The sequence below is a fragment of the Cibotium barometz genome, chromosome 10 (genome assembly GCF_041138505.1).
Source record: "Cibotium barometz isolate CiBa-2024 chromosome 10, ASM4113850v1, whole genome shotgun sequence".
Classification (NCBI taxonomy): domain Eukaryota; kingdom Viridiplantae; phylum Streptophyta; class Polypodiopsida; order Cyatheales; family Cibotiaceae; genus Cibotium; species Cibotium barometz.
In genome coordinates, this window is record NC_141055.1 from 42,545,946 (window position 1) to 42,566,002 (window position 20,057).

Consider the following 20,057-nt stretch of genomic DNA (forward strand, 5'->3'; position numbering starts at 1 on the left):
AGAGTCACTCTGGAAATGGAAGTTCAAGAGTCACTTTGGAAATAGAAGGTTAAGAGTCACTTGAGTGCTCTCCTATATAATAGGGGCATGGGGCACTCTCAAGGGATGTTCGCTTGTGTAGAGTATAGTATCTACTCTCTTGTTGCCATTTCATGCTAGAACTATGTGCTATTCGATTGAAGGAGGATTGAAGGCATACCTCTTGGTGGTATGGGACACCAAGGTTAGGTATGTGGTTCTTCATTATTTTGATGTGTGCACCCTTGGGCTCGGGGGTGGTTGGGTGGATGAATATATGCCTGGATTATACGTGCTTATGCATAGTGATTAGCTAGAGAGATCTATGGGATTTTAACATGCCACCTTGAACGTAAGGGAGAATGGCAGTGGTGTCATTCTCAAGGTATCCAATCACCTTGAAGGGAGAATGGCACCACTGCCATTCTCCCGGCTTACATTCAAGAAAGAATGGCAATGGTGCCATTCTCAAGCCCTCTCATCACCTTAAGAGGGGGAATGGCATAATTGCCATTTTGTGTCTTACATTCAAGAAAGAATGGCAATGGCGCCATTCTCAAGGGCTTCCATCACCTTTAAGGGCTCGGGGGTTTCACCTCTAAGAAATTTTATGTATCACGTGCGTTCAAGGGGTATTTAAAAAACCCCTTACACTTACATACTTTCATGAATAAAATGACCCCTTGTTCTTCATAAACCTACGATTTTTTTTCGAAATTGGTTTAAAAAGACCCTCTTGTAAATGTAATTCTGTAGCTTTTTTGAATTAACATACCCCTCCTAATGATGAACTCATGTGCTACACTTGGGTGGTTGTTGCAGGATTAGGGTGCCCAGTTTTGTCCACTCAGGTACCCAGTAAACAGTAAAAAATGCATTTGTTTATCTTTAGTGGGCCAATCTCTCCTAGCTAACGAAGAAATTTCCTTTCAAGTTCTTTTGTTAGAACATCACATGCAAAGTTGGGAATATAGTTTCATAATTTGATTAAGCATTAGATAGTTGAAAGTCCTCATTTCCTTAGGTACAAAGTCAATGTATACACCCTGGCCCAAATTTGGACTGATTCCATAAAACGCTAATATCTTTTACATATAAACTCATATGAGATTCCCACTTTGGACCTTAGATCTTAACTTGATTTTTTGAGAAAATTTTAAGCTATTTGTCTATTTTCTTTAAATATTTCAAGGTCTTTAAAGTGTTATATTATATGCCACTTTTCGCACCCACAATAACTACTACTTAAAATGCTAAATCTTGTAGATCAAAAGAGTGGTAGATAGGGTTATAATATATAGTAGGTGTCGAACTCTACATTAATCAGTGCACTCATGAGGTAACACCTCGAGAAAGAAGCAACTCAAGCACGCCCTCTTTAGGCTTATCTATTTGATCAAGCTGTCTTGATAGCCACTTGTTGCAGGAGAAGCTTTGCCTGCACCTTAATTTTATTCATAATTTGATTATTTTTTAAAATACAGATTGCGGCTTCTTTTGTACGAGGTCATAGATTACTCGCGTGCACTGACAACGGTTATAGCTCTACATTAATTAATGATCGTGAAACAATATCACACGAGACTTGTCGCATCATCGACTTCAATATCGTAGGTTGACAAAAGTATTCCTATTTTTTCCTCTTTTATATTTGAGCAAACTAATGGCCACTTTCAACACTGAAGGTGTATCTTTGGTCCACTTTCGATACCGAGAGTGTTATTTGGGAAACGGGAGAAGGGCACATATCCTTATGTTTATAAAATTTTGGGGAGGACTGTGTCAATTCTTGCCATACTTTATGTATGGTTTTTTTAAAACACTCACACAAATAAGCACAAAATTTGTATGACTTGAATGACGATAAGCAACTCAAATTTAGATGTGTTAACCAATTTGTAATTATCTTTTTGCGAGGTACTTTAAGAACACCATCGATCATAAGCATAGGCATGCAGTTCATCAATAGGCCGACGTGCCTCTAGCACCCTTTCCAAGTAAGTTTATAGATTCATGTTCATTCGATCTCTTCAAGATATTTATAAGTAAAATTGCACGGTTGTATGTTTCTTAATTTTGAACTTTGCCTTCAAGATATGTTAATCAAAACCGCCGAACATTTACTATAGGTAACATGGCAAACTGAAACTTGGGAAATACATGCCTTTAAAAAGAAGACGTGCTGCAAAAATTAAGACTTCGAGGAAAAAGAAAATTGCTGCTAATGCCAAACACTTCCACATTGTATAACGTGGGGATGTTATATGAGTAATGGCGTTTTGAGTGTGATATTGGTATCGGCAACATTGCACTATGTCCTGGATGTGGCGTGTGTTCTTTCCTAACAAGGCGACATCGTATTGAAAGTGAAAGCTGCATGACTAATGTGAAACTAGCAAGTGCACTGTTACTGGATGCTGCAGACAAATATGTAATGCTCACAAATTTGTACTGGAAAAAAAATATAGTCATTGTCAGCTTAAAAAAGCAATACGTGTCAAAACTGACGTAACACAAAGTATAATAACACTACGTCGTACGAAGCATGCGGCAGAGCACCTACGAGCTGTAATTGAATTCAACTTCATGATTGTTCGAGCATACTCGTGATGAGGCTACCCAAGCATTCTAGTTGTTTTCGAAGTGTTAGGGTCACAAGGCTTTTTTTCTCGGATTAGACGTGTAAGACACGCGTCAACATCTCATTGAACGTCACGGTCACACAACAAATACAGGCTTTTCTCAGTAGGTAAGGTAAAGGTTATTTGCAAATTTACAGGCGATGGGCTTGGTCTCTAAGGAGAAAGCTCTTCAGGCTATGCCCGGTCTTGACGAAATATTGGTGACGGATCCACATGCCCACTTCCACACTGAAAGCCTCTGCTACGACCCCGCGTGCCTGGTCGACTCCGATGGGGTGTTCTACCCTTCGTGGGCTGACATTTGGCAGCAGCAGCATGGTGGACTACTCATCAGAGAACACGTTTTCCGAGTCTTCTGCAAGACACATCCTGGTCTCAACCTCGCTGTGCACCAAAACTGCCTTGTCTTGGTACCGGCCAACACTCAGGATGAAACACAGGTACAAAACATTAGATTAAACTTCAAGTAACATTAGTTTATTAAAGAGTCAATTATTAGGTGTATCAGGAACATGTACAAATCTAGTCTTAGCCAATCTATGAGGCATAATCCTTAATGAATAAGGCATAATTTTTAATGAAGTCAAGAGGATGTGTATGTGTGCGATCTCATGTTTAATCTTTAATAATAAGGCACAATCTTAAATGAAGACAGGAGGACACATGAGAAAGGGTGGGAGTGGGGAGGCTATGGGTATTATGTATGTTAGTGTATGTTTGTGTATGTGCGTCCATTCTGGCAGATGTGTACATGTGCATGTGTGCGATTTTGATGTGCATATGTGTTTCGTATGCGTGTGCATGCATGTGTGCTTATGAGTATGTGCATGCATGTGTGCTTATGAGTATGTGCATGCATGTATGTGTCCATTTTGGCGTATGTGTCTTTAATGTACTTATACATGTATGCGCGTGGTTGTATGTGCATGTGTCTATTCTAGCTTATGCGTGTACATGTATGCATCCATTCGAGTGTATGTGTATGTGTGTGTGTTGTGTCCAGGTTTGCAAGTGTCCATTTGATTAGTATCATCAAGGTCTAGTTTGAAACTCCCTATAGATGGTATTTTGTTTGTAAAGGAAGATCAGTAAGAGTTTTTTCAGGTCACAGCTTTTGAGTGCCAACGGTTTTTCAGTTGAGTGACGCTTGCTTTTTTGCAGCAATGGGTGAAGGATGAGTCATACAGCCTGCGAGTAAGAGATAACTATGGGCACCCTGCCTTCAGCTTAATCAACAAGGCCACAGGGAAAATCCTCAAGCATGGAAAGCACAAGGGCGAGCAGGTTTGATGGGCTTTCTTTTTTTGTTCTTTGGATCTTCTTGCAGGATTCTTAAAAGGCTCTTCACAGCCCTTTCAAATTATGGGAGTTGCAGGCCCATACAACACACATGTACAGCCTGTACATGGAAACACCCTTTTCTTAGGTTGTGAATTCGGATGGTTCCGGAAGGCCAGAATCTACACAAGACCATGGGTTTACTGTGACATCCATTATTGGCATGTGGACACGGCCCAGTTGGCACTTACTACACAGTTACTATGGAGGGCTGAAAGCGTGGACACAGAATGGTCATATTGACCAAGTTGGCGCCTATAGGCCACACATCGACTGCCGAGGGCTTTAGGGAATGAAAATGGTCTACAAAGGCTCTCTAGAGAGTCATATTCTAACCCATTCATACACCAGTCATCGACCGCCTGTTAGCAGTCATCTCTAGTCTGTACAGTATGTCAGGGCCTCCGTTGTGGGTGTGCTTGCCCGTTTCAGTGTTTTCCCATTTTTTCTCTCTCTCCATGTATTTTTCCTATTTTCCGGAGGTGTGGTTGGGCTGTTGGCTGCCTGACTGTGATTTGCTGCCCGACACTTGTTCTGCAGTCCTGGCCGACTGCATGCACTTGGCCGATCAGGTCTCTGCTGGTCGTGAGCAGCCCAGGTGCTGGTTGTGACCATGGTTTGCTGTCGGCCTACTTTAGGCTGGCCGACCAGCAGCCGGGGGCCATATAAAATGGCCCCTTTGCCCCCACACTTCCCATTGTACTCTCCAGGATTTTCTCTAGTGTATATAGCAGAGTTACCAGCTTCTCTCTCTCTCTTTCATCTGGGTCTTGCTCTCTACAGCAGTTGTCTTCATTTCCGCTGCGCATTCTAACATGGTATCAGAGCCCGAGGTGGCTTGAAGCTTGGAGGCAGTGGGACGTCGAGGATTTGCTGATTTGAGGTGTCGATTGGAGACTGTTTGGGCTGTACGGGACTTGGAGATCGGGTAGAAGATGGCCATCACCCTTGGACAGCCTCGAAGATCGCTAGAGTTCGAGACAAAAGTCATTCAGCGGAGCTCTTACAAGTAAACTATGCTTTGATGTCTCGAATCATGCGGAACAAAGAGTCCACTTACGTCAAGGAAGCCCTTGCACAGGATACTTGGAGGAAAGCAATGCAGGTGGAATGGGATGCCATAGAGAAGAATAAAACTTGGGAGTTGGTTCCGAGGCTGTCGAAACGGTCTGTCATTGGTGTCAAGTGGGTCTTTAAGACCAAGTATATGTCGGATGGATCGGTGGACAAACACAAAGCCCGACTTGTGGCGAAGGGTTATGCTCAGTGGCCTGGCATCGACTATGAGGATACCTTTGCACCGACAGCAAGGATGACCACGATTCGGACCGTTGTTGTCCTTGCTTCTTCTCAGCGGTGGCCTATATATCCCAGTGCGATAACCAGAGCTGTATCGCTATTGCTCGGAACCCGGTCTTCCATGCCCAGACTGAAACCGGTCTCTGGTAGAAACCAAAGTGCGGTAGACTAGCAGTCACCCTTCCACTTGTAGTCCAAATAAATAACATAATTAACTGGAGCTAGAATGTCCCAAAATTGAAATGAAGTCGACACCTGTTGGCCCCAAAGCTTGGCGCCCCTTTCGGTATTTCTTTATTCAAATTCAATGAGATGTAAAGCTGAGTACAACAAAACCAGCCAGGAGAATAAACCTGTATGTCCAATCTGGCAGCCCCTCAAGACCTCTTAGCACAGAGGATTCACACACAGATCTGTGTCCCACAAAAGCAACACTCTGTGCTTCCCTCTGATCAACCAAGACAATTCAGCAAGGCAGCCTTGAGCACACATTTGGCATATTCCATGTACATGGTTCCACAACTCAGTTCACATATACATCCACTGTCCAGTCTCTGTTTCCAGCCATACCCCTCCTCTCACAGATAACAGAACTTTGCAGCAGACATAAGCCAGTGGAAAGAAAGAAAGATGAACAAGTTCAGAGTGTCACGATTGTGACTTAGTTCATTATACAGTCTCCTCATGATTACAGATACTGAAGTGACATGATTACAGAGGACCCCTACACTCGGATGGTCACGACTATTCGCTCTAGAGACATGCCTCTTCATCAAGAGCCACACTCCTTCGACGACTGGTCACACCCCTTCGCTCTAGGGTTGCAACTCTTCATCCAATGGTTGCAGCTATTCGTCCAAAGGATGTGTCTCTTCGCCTAGAGTCATGACTATTGGTCATGGGATGTGTCTTTTCATTCGTGTCTCTTGAACTCCTATATAAGGAGCCTGTTGTATCACAATTTCAATCAATCAATCAAACATCTGTGTTCAAGTCTACTTTCAGTTTCAGTCTTAAATACATAGATAAGTGGATGAAATACTAAGTAATAACAGTAATCCTCACAGTGGTATCAGAGCAAAATTTTTTCCCGGGCCTACAGTTGTGAGCCTCTCACCCTCTCCGCTCTACTCCCCTACCCGGCGTTGTATGGAAGCAGAAGAAAGATGGAACCTACACTTACGAGTATGAGGTAACCCTAAAACTTCTTTATTAATTACACAAGAGAAATGCACAGATGTGTGTGTGGCGCACCCGATGAGTGTGCAGGGATTTCCTGCTGGTAGCCCTTTGTGAGCCTCTTCATCGGGTTGTGCCCTTTCGTGCATGGGTTCGCATCCCTTCACACGAACGGTGGCACCAAGAGATGGCACCTCTTCGCATGACTCCTTGAGAGTAGGGCGCCAACTCGCCTTCAAGCGCATGGCTCGCCCCGCCACCCACCAGCTCAAGTTGTGAGCCGCCTTAATATATTCAGCGACTGCTGGTGGCACACTGTTCGAAGCGATTCAGTCGGCGATTCAGCCCTGTTCGAAGCGATTCAGTCGGCGATTCAATCCTTTGAAGCCTCACCTTCGCACCTCCAATCGGCGACGGCCTTCGAAGCGTCAACCTTTTCAACAAAAAAAAAAACGTAATGTTTCACATTAACAAAAAGCCTTATGATTTAAGGCTTATACACTTAAGCCTTTTTTTTAATACACGTGGCTTCCACCAGCCACGTGAGCAGTCGGGCGCCAGCACCCAACGGCCGCCAGCGCAAGGACACCCGCCGCCGCCGCCGACCAGCGCAAGGACACCCACCAGCCGACCAATGCATTTTAAAAAATAAAAAAAATATAAAAGAGCGAATGGGGCCAGCGCAACGGATTCATCCGCTGGCCAGCCCATTCACTTCTCTCGCACGCTGTTCCATACAAGGTGCGCTCCTCTCCCACGCTGCCACGCCAGGGACTTCTCTCCACTCTGGCACACACTCCCCTTCTCAACCAGGTGTCCAATGGAACCCAACAGCAATCAGCCCGCGCCTTACATCTCGTACATAGACGAGGTCCCGGAGGCCATATTGCCCGAAAATCCTCGTGAGACACCCACACCGGAGCCCGCCCCATTACCCGAACCTGTTGCAGAACCTGTTCCGGCTCCAGTTCATGTACCAGGTCCCCTGGACTTTTTATTATACGTCAGTCACCGCCACGCCACTCAGTTCCAGGCGTGGGTGATCTGGCATATTTACTTGACGTGTCCAGCACACCATCTTGCTCATTACGAGTTTATTTTGGGACGATACCCACATCTTGCATATTTCCTGGACGAGTGCCGTGTGGATGCAGTGAACCGGATCATCTCGCTCCAGCCCTTGGTTCGAGTATACAACGAGCTCATTGTGCCCGATTACACTCCCTTAACCCCTGCAGAGACACCTCCTCTCGACGAGGTGGAAGACTTCGAGCCTTCGGAGTTAGGCTCCGATTTCTTAGCAGAATTGGGAGACGATTCACTGTCACTCTCTTCTCCAGCAGTACCACATATTTCACCAGCTTCTCCGCGCTACTCTCTCTAGCAGATCCAACATGCCATCTATCTCAGAGGAGGAGGGCCAGCAACAAGACGAGCAAATGCAGGCCATTACATTATTACGCGAGCAGATGGAGACACTTTAGCAGACTTTTTCGACAAGTCTCTCTACCATCAGCAGACGACTCGACCAGTTGCAGCGGCCCCATCCAGCGCGCACACCAGCCAGTGATCCACAACCATCTTCTTCAGAGACTTCGGTAGCAGAAAATGAAGATGAACCAGATCCAACTGCCGAGGTAAACAATGCAGAACTCCAACTTCTTTATAAAATATTTAATGCTGCACAAAAAAAGAAACTCGATGTCAAACTGCCTGCCCCTTATAATGGTCGCCGCGACAAGCGCGTGCTTGATCAATGGATATTCAAAATGGAGGTATATTTGACCAATACTGATTTGGTCGAAAGCAAGAAGGTTGCTTTAGCCAGTTCCCTACTCAAGGATACAGCACTTCTATGGTGGCAACGACGTGTTGCAGATGGTAAACACACTCCTACTTGGGATAAATTCCGGCGCGCCCTTCGCAAGGCCTTTGAACCTGCCAGTGCGGACTACCATGCCCGGTCTGCTCTCCGCTGCCTGAGGCAAACAGGATCCTCAGCCGCATATATCACAGAGTTCCAACGTTTAACTCTGGAAATTGAGAGCCTCAGCCCCGCTGACAAGCTACACAGCTTCATCGATGGGCTTGAACCCAACTTATAGGAAGATGTACAGAAGCTTAACCCTCTCACCATAGATGCTGCCATTGCCTATGTAGAGCGCCTTGGAGATTTACGACGACAACCCAGGACATCCTTCTTTGGCAATCGGTCCTCAAACAGTGCTCGTTTCTCCCAGCCCAATCGCAGAGGAAATTTATCTCAACCTGAGTCTCAATATTCCCAATCCTCTGGTCAGCAATCTACTCGGCAACAGCCCTTTCGGCCTAGATTTTCAGGTCAGGCAGCAGCCTCACAAACAGGATCCTCTTCCAACAACAACAATCGGAATCGAGGACGTAATTGGCAAGGTCGCCGACCCAACAATCGCCGCAATTTTCGTCGCGATACCTCAGCAGGTCAGCAAGCCTCTACATCGGCACCTTCAACCTCTCAAGCCAACCCTTCACGTCTTTGCACAATTTGCCATGGACCACACAGGTGGTATGAGTGCCCAAAGCGTAATTCTCGCCAGAATTCCAACATGGAATGTTTCCTAGAAGGTGAACATGGACATCATCATCTTTTTGCGCCAGAAAAAGGCAAGCAGGTGGTTCATGCAGTGCGAGTTTCTAAAGTTGTCAGTGCTTTAATGCTGAAGGCCCACAACCATACTTCAGTGCGTGTTAACCTTTCCAATCAAGTTTTGAGCTTATTGGGATTTATTGGCCAACATCCTATCAATGTTCTTGTTGATAGTGGATGCTCGACTAATTTTGTGGGAACTACTCTCGTCAGCAAGTTACGATTACCTACTCAGCAGAGTGCGGAAGTTTTCCAAGTGGAACTTGCAGATGGTTCTTTCTTGCATTGCAGTAAACGGATTCAGCAGTTGCATTTTCAGATTCAGGACTATCAGGATCAGCTGAATTTCTCTATTATGCCTTTGTCACACTATGACATGATCCTTGGACAGTCTTGGTTATATGAGTATGATCCTTTGATCAGCTTTCGAGATCATTCCATTCGACTTTATCATAATCATCGAGAAATGGAATTACGAGGTTTGTTTAATTCTAAACCGATTACTGTGGTTTCTGCTATGCAAGTCAAACGCTTAGTGCGTAAACGCGACAGCACTTCTGCCTTAGTTATGTTGCGAGAAGCAGAAGACAATACAGTTGACCAATCGGAATCCTCGCCATCAGATATTTCTTATTTACATCAGCTCTTCTTTCAACCTTATAAGGATTTATTTCTTGACGAGCTGCCAACGACATTGCCTCCTCGACGTTCTGTAGATCATATGATTGATCTAATTCCTGGACAACCACCGCCAGTTCGAGCTCCTTATCGAGTTTCTTATTCAGAATCTCAAGAAATTCAGAGACAATTGGTAGAGTTGTTAGATAAAGGTCATATACGTCCAAGCAAAAGTCCTTTTGGTGCTCAAGTTTTATTCGTCAAGAAGAAGGATGGATCTATGCGACTTTGCATTGATTATCGTGCCCTTAATAAGCAGACAATCAAGAATAAGTTTCCCTTGCCTCGCATCGATGAGCTCTTTGATCAGTTGCTTGGTGCGAAGGTATTTTCGAAGATTGATCTGAAGTCAGGCTATCATCAAATCAGGATTCGAATTGGAGATGAGTATAAGACAGCTTTCAGAACAAAGTATGGACATTATGAATTTTTGGTCATTCCTTTTGGGTTAACCAATGCCCCAGCTACTTTCATGACTTTGATGAATGACATCTTTGGTCCTTACTTGGATAAGTTTGTCATCGTTTATCTGGATGACATTTTGGTCTTCAGTAAGACTTTAGCAGATCACAAGCAGCATTTGCAGATTGTCTTCGACGAACTCCGTACGAATGTCTTGTACATCAACAAGAAGAGTCAGTTTTTCAAAGATCATGTGGAATATCTTGGACACATCATCTTTGGACATGGTATTGCAGTTGATCCTAAGAAGATAAAGGTCATTGTTGATTGGCCTTTGCCACTTACAATTTCAGACGTGCGATCTTTCTTGGGATTAGCAAATTTTTACCACACCAAGGTTCACAAGTTCTCGGATATTGCTGCTCCTTTGACGGCCCTTACAATGTTAGATAAATTGCAATGGTCACTTGAAGCTGAAAAGTCCTTTAATGATCTTAAGCATGCGTTGACAACTACGCCTGTTTTGGTTATTGCGGATCCAACTCAGCCGTTTGACGTCATGACAGATGCTTCGGATAGAGCATCTGGAGGCGTTCTTATGCAGAAAGATCGTGTTATTGCTTTTGAAAGTCATAAATTTTCGGCTATTCAAATGCGATATCCCGTTTATGACAAGGAATTTTTGGCAATTGTTCATGCTTATAGAACGTGGAAGCATTATCTTCTTGGTGCAGATTCAGTGGTTAAGACAGATCATCAGTCTTTGACTTACATCTTTACTCAGCCAGTGATGAATCCTCGTCAAGGGCGATGGGTTGAATTTTTGGCGAATTTTCACATGGCGATACTCTATGTTCCTGGATTACAGAATGTGGTAGCAGATGCTTTGAGCCGCATGCCTCGAGCTACGAACTTTGCTATCTCAAATGTGCAGATGGAGATTCCTGCGTGTTTTAAGCATGAGTATTTGACAGATAGAGACTTTGGAGATGTCTTTCGAGCTCTCAAATCTCTTCATCCTACTGTTGCAGAAATGAATATGTTTGCCGCATATACAATTGCAGATGATTTACTTTATTACTTAGATCGCATTTGTGTTCCTCACAATGCATCTTTGCGGAAACTCCTTATTCAAGAGCATCATGAAGTACCCTTTGCAGCTCATCCTGGAATTAACAAGACATATCGTCTGTTATCAGTAACATACTTTTGGCCTCAGATGCAACAGGATGTTATTAAGTTTGTTAAAGCTTGTCACTCTTGTCAAATTATGAAAGCTTCACGACAACTTCCTCAAGGATTGCTTTAGCCTTTGCCAGTTCCTCAGGAAAGATGGGAAAGCATAAGCATGGATTTCATCACTACTTTGCCGCGTTCGCAAAAAGGCAATGGTCAAATTTTAGTAGTGGTTGATGGGTTTTCCAAAATGGCACATTTTATTCCTTGCAAGAAGACAGTTTCTGCTCCAGATCTTGCAGCGTTATTCGTACAACATATTTTCAGAATTCATGGATTGCCAAGATCTATTGTTTCTGACAGAGATCCGAAGTTTACTGGACATTTTTGGACTTCCCTATTCAAATCCCTTGGTACGAATCTCTTGTTCAGTTCTGCCTATCATCCTCAGACAGATGGACAGACAGAAAGGGTAAATCAAATTTTGGAAGAAATGCTTAGACATTATATTCAGACAAGATTAGCTTCTTGGGAAGAATATTTGCCTCTTGTGGAGTTTGCTTACAATAATTCTCCGCATTCAGTCTCACTGGAATGACTCCTTTTCAAGCAGCATATGGTCACACTCCGCTTGTGCCTACAAACTTTGTTCTTCAACACAAGGTGGCATTAGCAGATCAGTTGATTCAAGAAATGCAAGATATTCTTGTGCAAGTTTGAGACAGACTGATTCATGTTCAGCAGAAGTATCAGAAGTATGCGAATAAGCACAGAAGGCATACTGAGTTTCAAGAAGGTGACTTGGTTTTGCTTTACGTTGCACCGCATCGATATAAGACAGTAAAGTCAGTCTTTCCGAAGTTGCGACCGCGTTTCTATGGTCCATTTAAAGTTATAAAGAAGATTTCAGTTGTCAGTTATAAGTTGGATCTTCCACCATCTTGGGGAAAAATTCATCCGACATTTCACATCTCTTGGCTCAAGGAATACATACAAGGAGATTCATCTATTCCGGAGTTATCTTCTTATATTCCTGAGATTGAAGATGATCACATTATTCTTGTTCCGGAGAAGATTCTTGACGTTCGTCAGAAAGAAACAAGACGGAAGATGATTACAGAATTTCTTGTTAAGTGGATGGACTTGGATGAGTCAGATTCTACTTGGCAGATAGATGAAGAAATGCAACAATATCCTCAACTCCTCCAAGAATTCTTTGGCAGACGACCGACTCTCATTTAATCACATGGGTTTTATTTTAAATGGGAGGGAATGTCACGATTGTGACTTAGTTCATTATACAGTCTCCTCATGATTACAAATACTGAAGTGACATGATTACAGAGGACCCCTACACTCGGATGGTCACGACTATTCGCTCTAGAGACATGCCTCTTCATCAAGAGCCACACTCCTTCGACGATTGGTCACACCCCTTCGCTCTAGGGTTGCAACTCTTCATCCAATGGTTGCAGCTATTCGTCCAAAGGATGTGTCTCTTCGCCTAGAGTCATGACTATTGGTCATGGGATGTGTCTTTTCATTCGTGTCTCTTGAACTCCTATATAAGGAGCCTGTTGTATCACAATTTCAATCAATCAATCAAACATCTGTGTTCAAGTCTACTTTCAGTTTCAGTCTTAAATACACAGATAAGTGGATGAAATACTAAGTAATAACAGTAATCCGCACACAGAGCTTACCAAATCAATGCGTGGTTGTGCACCCGTGGGATTGATTGTACCAGTCTGTACTTGACAAAGATTGTTTGTACTTTCCTCCCTGCAACCACCTGATTGATGTACCAACTATGCTCTGATGAGGCACCGCCTGCAATCTGTTCAGGACTGAACAGTACAGAAGCCGGCTGTACCTGTCCGTACAGGTCAGTAAAACCCTACTGTACCTGTCCGTACAGTCTCTGCGTCTGTAGCTGTTGCTTGAATGATGCACCTCCGCCTGTACCAGCTGTACGGGTCTGCACTGTACCCGACTGTACCAACTGGACAGAGTTTTTTCCTTGTCGCCTGTACATGTCCGTACAGGGATGCAGCCGCCTGTACCGTACAGGTCAGTACCTGCACAGCAGCTGCCTGCTGTCTGCTCCTGAACCGGCGCTGCCTGAACCTGTACCTGCAGTCGTACAACAGCCACATGGAATGTACAGCCAGGGTCTGTACGGCCTGTTTGTACGGGCAGTTCTGTATGCAGCCAAACACCAGCAGCTAGTCGACAGCGTTTTCCTTCTCCTCGCATGCAGCTTGCATGCTTCCCCAAAAGCAAGAGAGAGAGAGAGATGAGAGAGGCGTGTGTACCAGAAGTGGAGTTTCCTCCCTCCAAAAATATCCTAAGGCCCTTACTTTAATGTTTATTAAAGTTTCTAAGGGCCACTTAGGCCTAGGGGCCACCCATGGCAAGAACATTAAAAATATTAATGTTCTTGGTTCCCCTTCATACCTGAAGATGTCCACACATCATTCCCTTCGTCCGGGCACCCCAAATATGAATCATTTAATATTTATTTTGCTCAGCAATCACCATGCCCACACTTGTGCTGTTCCATTTTCACAGGGTCACAGTTTGTTAATGCACAATCATATCATCAAAGAATGTGCCCACAAACGCTGTATGAGGCCGGAAAATCCTGTCCATCATTCTGTTAAATGTGGCAGGTGCATTTGTCAAACCAAAGGGCATAACCAAGAACTCATACAACCCAAACGTGGTTTGAAATGCTGTCTTATGCACATCGTCGGGTCTAATATGTATCTGATGATACCCGCTTTTCAAGTCAATCCGACTAAAGACTGTGGAGTCCTGTAAGCGGTCCAAAATGTCATCGATCCTCGGAATGGGGAATCGATTCTTGATGGTATTCTTGTTCAGCGCCCTGTACTCAATACACATGCGCCAAGAATCATCTTTCTTTTGCACTAAGAGTACAGGTGAGCAAAAGGGTGATGAGCTAGGCTGTATCAACCCTTTATTCAACAGCTTCTGTACCTGATTCATAATTTCTTCTTGTTGGGCTGCACTAACACGGTACGGCGGTCTATTTGGTGGAGTACTACCAGGAATTAGATCAATGGCATGATCTTCTGGCCTTTCGAGAGGAAGTTCCCCTGGCAATGACTCCAAAAAACAATCTTGGAACCCACATAAGAAATCAGTCCTGTCCTTATCTAACATAGACAAATTAGACTTAGACTCATCATCTTTTGCATCCTCCTTTACATAAATCAAACATAGACAAATTAGACTTAGACTCATCATCTTTTGCATCCTTTACATAAATCAAATACGCGGAAAGATGCTTTTTCATTACTGATGAAATTGCCGAAGCTGATACAATAGGAACAGATTCCCCTTTTAACTTTACATCCAAAACATGTTCTTTCCCTCTATGAGTCAAAGTGATCTTCCTGTTGTATGTATCCACCACCGCATGTACTCTGTGGCACCATGGCATACCCAACAAAACATCACATCCATCAAGTGGCATGATGAAAAACTCTTCGCTGTCCACATAACCCTGCAAATGAAGCCTGAGCTTCCCAATAATAGGAGTGACGGGTTCTGCATACCCAGGACAAGCCATGTTAGCCTCATATAAAGGCCCCATCTCCTCTGCACGAATCCCCAATCGGCCAGCCAAATCCGGTGAAATAAAGTTGGCTCTAGCACCTGTGTCAAAGAATATCAAGGCATTTTGATCTCTCACTTTGCCCCATGCCTTGCACAACTCAGTCTCTTCACCACCTGGCTGTTTCCCAACAAGATCAAGAACTAACCCTGCAGAAGGTTTTGGTTTCTTTGACTTGGGCTCTCCTTTGGTGTCAGAGTCCTTTTGGGACTTTCTCTTGGGACAATTAAAAGACATATGTCCCTCTTCTGTACAGTAAAAACATTTCCAAGCATCCATCAAAGCCTGTCTCTCTTCAGGAGTTCTTTTGGGCATTGGTAACTTCTTATACTGCTTCTCTGTAGACCCTTTTGCATCACGCGAAGCATGCCCTGACTTTTCAGATTTCTTGCTTGAGCTTTTACTGCCTTTAAATCCAGATGAGACTCCAGTGAGTAATGCATTTGCTGACATAGCATTCTCTATCATCTGTGACATATTTGTTACTCGAGTCTTTATGCAAGTCACGCACTTCCTTGGGCAGCCCACAACAATACTTCTCCACCTGCTCAGACAAAGGCACTGCACGATAAGAAGTAACTGGGAGTAAAGCTTCCCAAAACTTCTTATTGTAATCTTCAAGATTTTCACACTTTGATGCATCCAACTTGTGCCATGCTGTCATTACATCCACCTCAAAAGTAGATGTGAGCCATACGGAAGAGAACACCTGTTTAAATTGTATCCAAGTAGATGGTGCTATGCCCTGCAAAAGAAGAGTAGACCACCACGGCAATGCATTGCCTTTGAGAAAAGTCGCAGCTTTTCTCACCTTAGAGGACTCCGTGTAATTACCACCAGAAAAAGCAGCATCAAACTGCTGTAAGAAGGTAAGTGCCTTTAACTCATCTTTGGCCCCACTGAATGTATCAAATTTCACAGCAGCTCCCCCTTCCTTATAATCCTTCGCCTTACCCATAGGCGTTAGATTATCATAAGGAAGTGGCTTCACAAGATTGCTCATGCCCATCATAGGGTCAACATTACCAATTCCCACACCTGGCATGCCATACATTCCAGCCATGTTTCCAAACATACCATTATGCATACCAAGCTGCATGCCCCCATACATATTTCCTTGCATTCCAGGTTGCATGCCCCCAAACATATTTCCTTGCATTCCGGACTGCATACCACCATACATATTCCCTTGCATACCAGGCTGAAAATTTGCTCCAAAAGTCCCTGGCATACCCATGCCTCCTTGAGGGTAACCCCCAGTCATGGATTGGAACAGAGAGCCACCACCAAAATAACCTGGATGCATAGACTGCTGAGGAATAGATGGCTGTCCAAAAAAGGAACTCTGTGAGTTAGCACCAAAAGCATGTTGCATGTTCGGAAACTGTCCAAAAGATGGATCCTGTGGGAAGGCACCACTATGACCCTGAGGTAGGTTCTTAGAACGCACCTTCTTCTTCTTTTCAGGCTCAGAACGGGATCTCATAAATTCAGCAAACTTCTCACTTTGTGTGAGCTGCATAAGCACATCCATTATACTGGCCAAACGATTTTTAAACTGAGCATCATCTTCCTCTTTACTAGGCATATCTTCTGGCTGTGTTACATCCTCATCTTGTGCATCATCTGTAGCCTGTTCTCCTGCTGCCTGCAAGAATATCCTCAGAGTCATTTCGCTCATGAGAGGTCTCTTGCTCTTCTTCTTCATTATAAAAATATTCGTCTTCTGTGTCAGACATGTTGAATTTTTCAGCAATGACTTTCCTCGAGTCAACCACGAGCTCACCCCCTTAAGAAAGTTGATGATGGGTCTCGGCAACAGAACCTTGAAACCGGCCTCTGGTAGAAAACCAAAGTGCGGTAGACTAGCAGTCACCCTTCCACTTGTAGTCCAAATAAATAACAAAATTAACTAGAGCTAGAATGCCCCAAAACTGAAATGAAGTCGACACCTGTTAGCCCCAAAGCTTGGTGCCCCTTTCGGTATTTCTTTATTCAAATTCAATGAGATGTAAAACTGAGTACAACAAAACCAGCCAGGAGAATAAACCTGTATGTCCAATCTGGCAGCCCTCCCTGCAACCACCTGACTGATGTACCAACTATGCTCTGATGAGGCACCGCCTGCAGTTGGAAATGCACCGCCTGCAATCTGTTCAGGACTGAACAGTACGGAAGCCGGCTGTACCTGTCCGTACAGGTCAGTAAAACCCTACTGTACCTGTCCGTACAGTCTCTGCGCCTGCAGCTGCTGCCTGAATGATGCACCTCTGCCTGTACCAGCTGTACGGGTCTGCACTGTACCCGACTGTACCAACTGGACAGAGTTTTTTCCTTGTCGCCTGTACATGTCCATACAGGTATGCAGCCGGCTGCCTGTACCGTACAGGTCAGTACCTGCACAGCAGCTGCCTGCTGTCTGCTCCTGAACCAGCGCTGCCTGAACCTGTACCTGCAGTCGTACAGCAGCCACGTGGAATGTACAGCCAGGGTCTGTACGGCCTGTCTGTACGGGCAGTTCTGTATGCAGCCAAACACCAGCAGCCAGTCGACAGCGTTTTCCTTCTCCTCGCATGCAGCTTGCACGCTTCCCCAAAAGCAAGAGAGAGAGAGAGAGATGAGAGAGGCGTGTGTACCAAAAGTGGAGTTTCCTCCCTCCAAAAATATCCTAAGGCCCTTACTTTAATGTTTATTAAAGTTTCTAAGGGCCACTTAGGCCTAGGGGCCACCCATGGCAAGAACATTAAAAATATTAATGTTCTTGGTCCCCCTTCACACCTGAAGATGTCCACACATCATTCCCTTTGTCCGGGCACCCCAAATATGAATCATTTAATATTTATTTTGCTCAGCAACCACCATGCCCACACTTGTGCTGCTCCATTTTCACAGGGTCATGACACAAACCAAGCACATAGAGATACAATATCACTTTGTTCGTGAGAAGATCTTGGTTGGTGACATTGTGCTTCTTTATTGTTCGACGGAGGACAATGCGGTGGACCTCTTCATGAAGTCTCTACCGCCGCAGGCTATGCTCCGGCGGCACTCCAGCTCATTGGGTTGGTTTCACATCCAGGAGTTGAGAGGGGGTGTTAGCAGTCATATCGTGTCTGTACACTATGTCAGGGCCTCTGTTGTGGGTGTGCCCACCTGTTTTAGTGTTTTCCCATTTTCTCTCTCTCCATGTATTTTTCCTATTTTCCAGAGGTGTGGTTGGGCTGTTAGCTGCCCCCAGATGCTGGCCGACTGTGATTTGCTGCCTGACTCTTGTACTGCAGTCCTGGGCCCTGGCTGATTGCATGCACCTGGCCAACCAGGTCTCTGCTGGTCGTGAGCAGCCCAGGTGCTGGTCATGAGCATGGGCGTCTGTCGGCCTGCTTTAGGCTGGCCGACCAGCAGCCTGGGGCCATATAAAATGGCCCCCTTGCCCCCACACTTCCCATTGTACTCTCCGGGATTTTCTCTAGTGTATATAGCAGAGTTACACAGCTTCTCTCTCTTTCATCTGGGTCTTGCTCTCTACAGCAGTTGTCTTCATTTCCGTTGTGCATTCTGACACTGCCGAGGGCTTTAGGGACCGAACATGGTCTACAAAGGCTCTCTAGAGAGTCATATTCTAACCCATTCATACACCAGTCATCAGCCTTACGCATATTGTATCTACCTTACCCTCACTGACTTCTGCTCCCTAGCTTCCATTAGCATGCCACCAGCAATTACAAATTAGCCATTGAAGCCTTGAGACCTTCATAATTAGTCTACACGGTCATATAAATTATCCCAGTTGGCACCTGCCATTGAGGGCTCCAAATCTATTTAGAGAGTCACAGTCCCACCCATGCATACTCTGGACATCTTCCTTACTCCTTACTGTATTCTGCACCCTAGCTTCCGTTAGCATACAACCTACCCGTCTTAGCAATTCCAAATCAGCTAGCATCCATGCTCTATGCCCAATGTTGCATGCACATGGCACACGCACGAGAAAAAACCTAAAGCATGTTTACTTGGTGCGCTGATGAGTTGATTTAAGTTTGCCTTCGATGTGGTTGTTCCCCACGTAGCCTGCCCATTGGTGCGCTGATGAGTTGATTGAAGTTTGCCTTCGACGTGGTTGTTCCCCACGTAGCCTGCCCATTGGTAGGTTCACAGTTTTGATAGTGGGCTGTCATTTTGATGATCTTATGCACAGCATGTTCTTGCCTGCAGCACAGTTTTGATAGTGGGTTGTCATTTAGATGATCTTAAGCACAGCATGTTCTCGCCTGCAGTCTTTAACGCATATGCTTGCTAGCACTTGCTTTCATTTGTTTTGATTGTACCTGTTTTACTTCTGCTTCATATGTGGCAGGTGTATTTGATGGATTACGATGTCAATATAAGAGATGATGATATCATTTGGACAGAGAGCCAGGACTTTGGAGAGGGTTTTAAAACACTTCGTTGTGCCAGTAATACTCTCTTGAACTTGACAGTTTCTGGACGAGGTAAGAACTTGGAACTTGACACTTGGCACAAAGCAGATTGTCAGCTCTGGAAGCTGTTCCCCCTCTGATTGCACCTGCTTTTCAGAACTTTTGGATGAACCCAGTGAGCAACTTATGTTTTGGGTGTGGATGAGACCATATCTATTGCTTGCTTAGCAAGACTCACACACCTCACTGCCCACCCCCCCTCTTGTATGTTTTAGACTTATTAAACCATGAACTTGCTAGGTCTCTTGTTTTATTAGTTACTCTTATCAGTTGAACTTCAGATTTTCAGAAATTTTCTTTACGTCCTTGTATTCTGTGCCATACTTTTCCCAGTGGTTTCATTGTTTGTGTTTCTTTGTTGTTAAATACTTTCACAACTTGTAAGGTTGGATGTATTCCGTTAAAGTTGATATGTGGGATTGATTGTTGTTTGAATCCTTTGGTAAACTTGTCCCGTGAGTATGTAGTTTCTGAGTTTTTTAACGCCGGAGGGTGTTCACACCAAACTTCTGCCCATCATTGAGCTTCCATACCGTGTGTGCTCTTGATTGTCCAGGTCATCCACACCATGCACTTAA

The 20,057-nt window shown here is 44.5% G+C and overlaps 1 protein-coding gene and 1 pseudogene across 1 annotated transcript; both read left to right on the forward strand.

Annotated features, from left to right (window-relative positions):
* The first annotated feature begins 2,681 nt into the window (after positions 1 to 2,681).
* Positions 2,682 to 19,646, forward strand: LOC147634929 (ricin B-like lectin EULS3). Its single transcript, XM_086804192.1, has 4 exons — positions 2,682 to 2,700; positions 2,798 to 3,100; positions 3,822 to 3,944; positions 19,356 to 19,646. The coding sequence occupies exons 2-4, from the start codon at positions 2,801 to 2,803 to the stop codon at positions 19,557 to 19,559; spliced, it is 627 nt and encodes a 208-aa protein (XP_086660318.1). The 5' UTR covers positions 2,682 to 2,700; positions 2,798 to 2,800; the 3' UTR covers positions 19,560 to 19,646.
* LOC147634930 (uncharacterized) lies at positions 7,418 to 12,600 on the forward strand (annotated as a pseudogene).
* Positions 19,647 to 20,057: the final 411 nt, after the last annotated feature.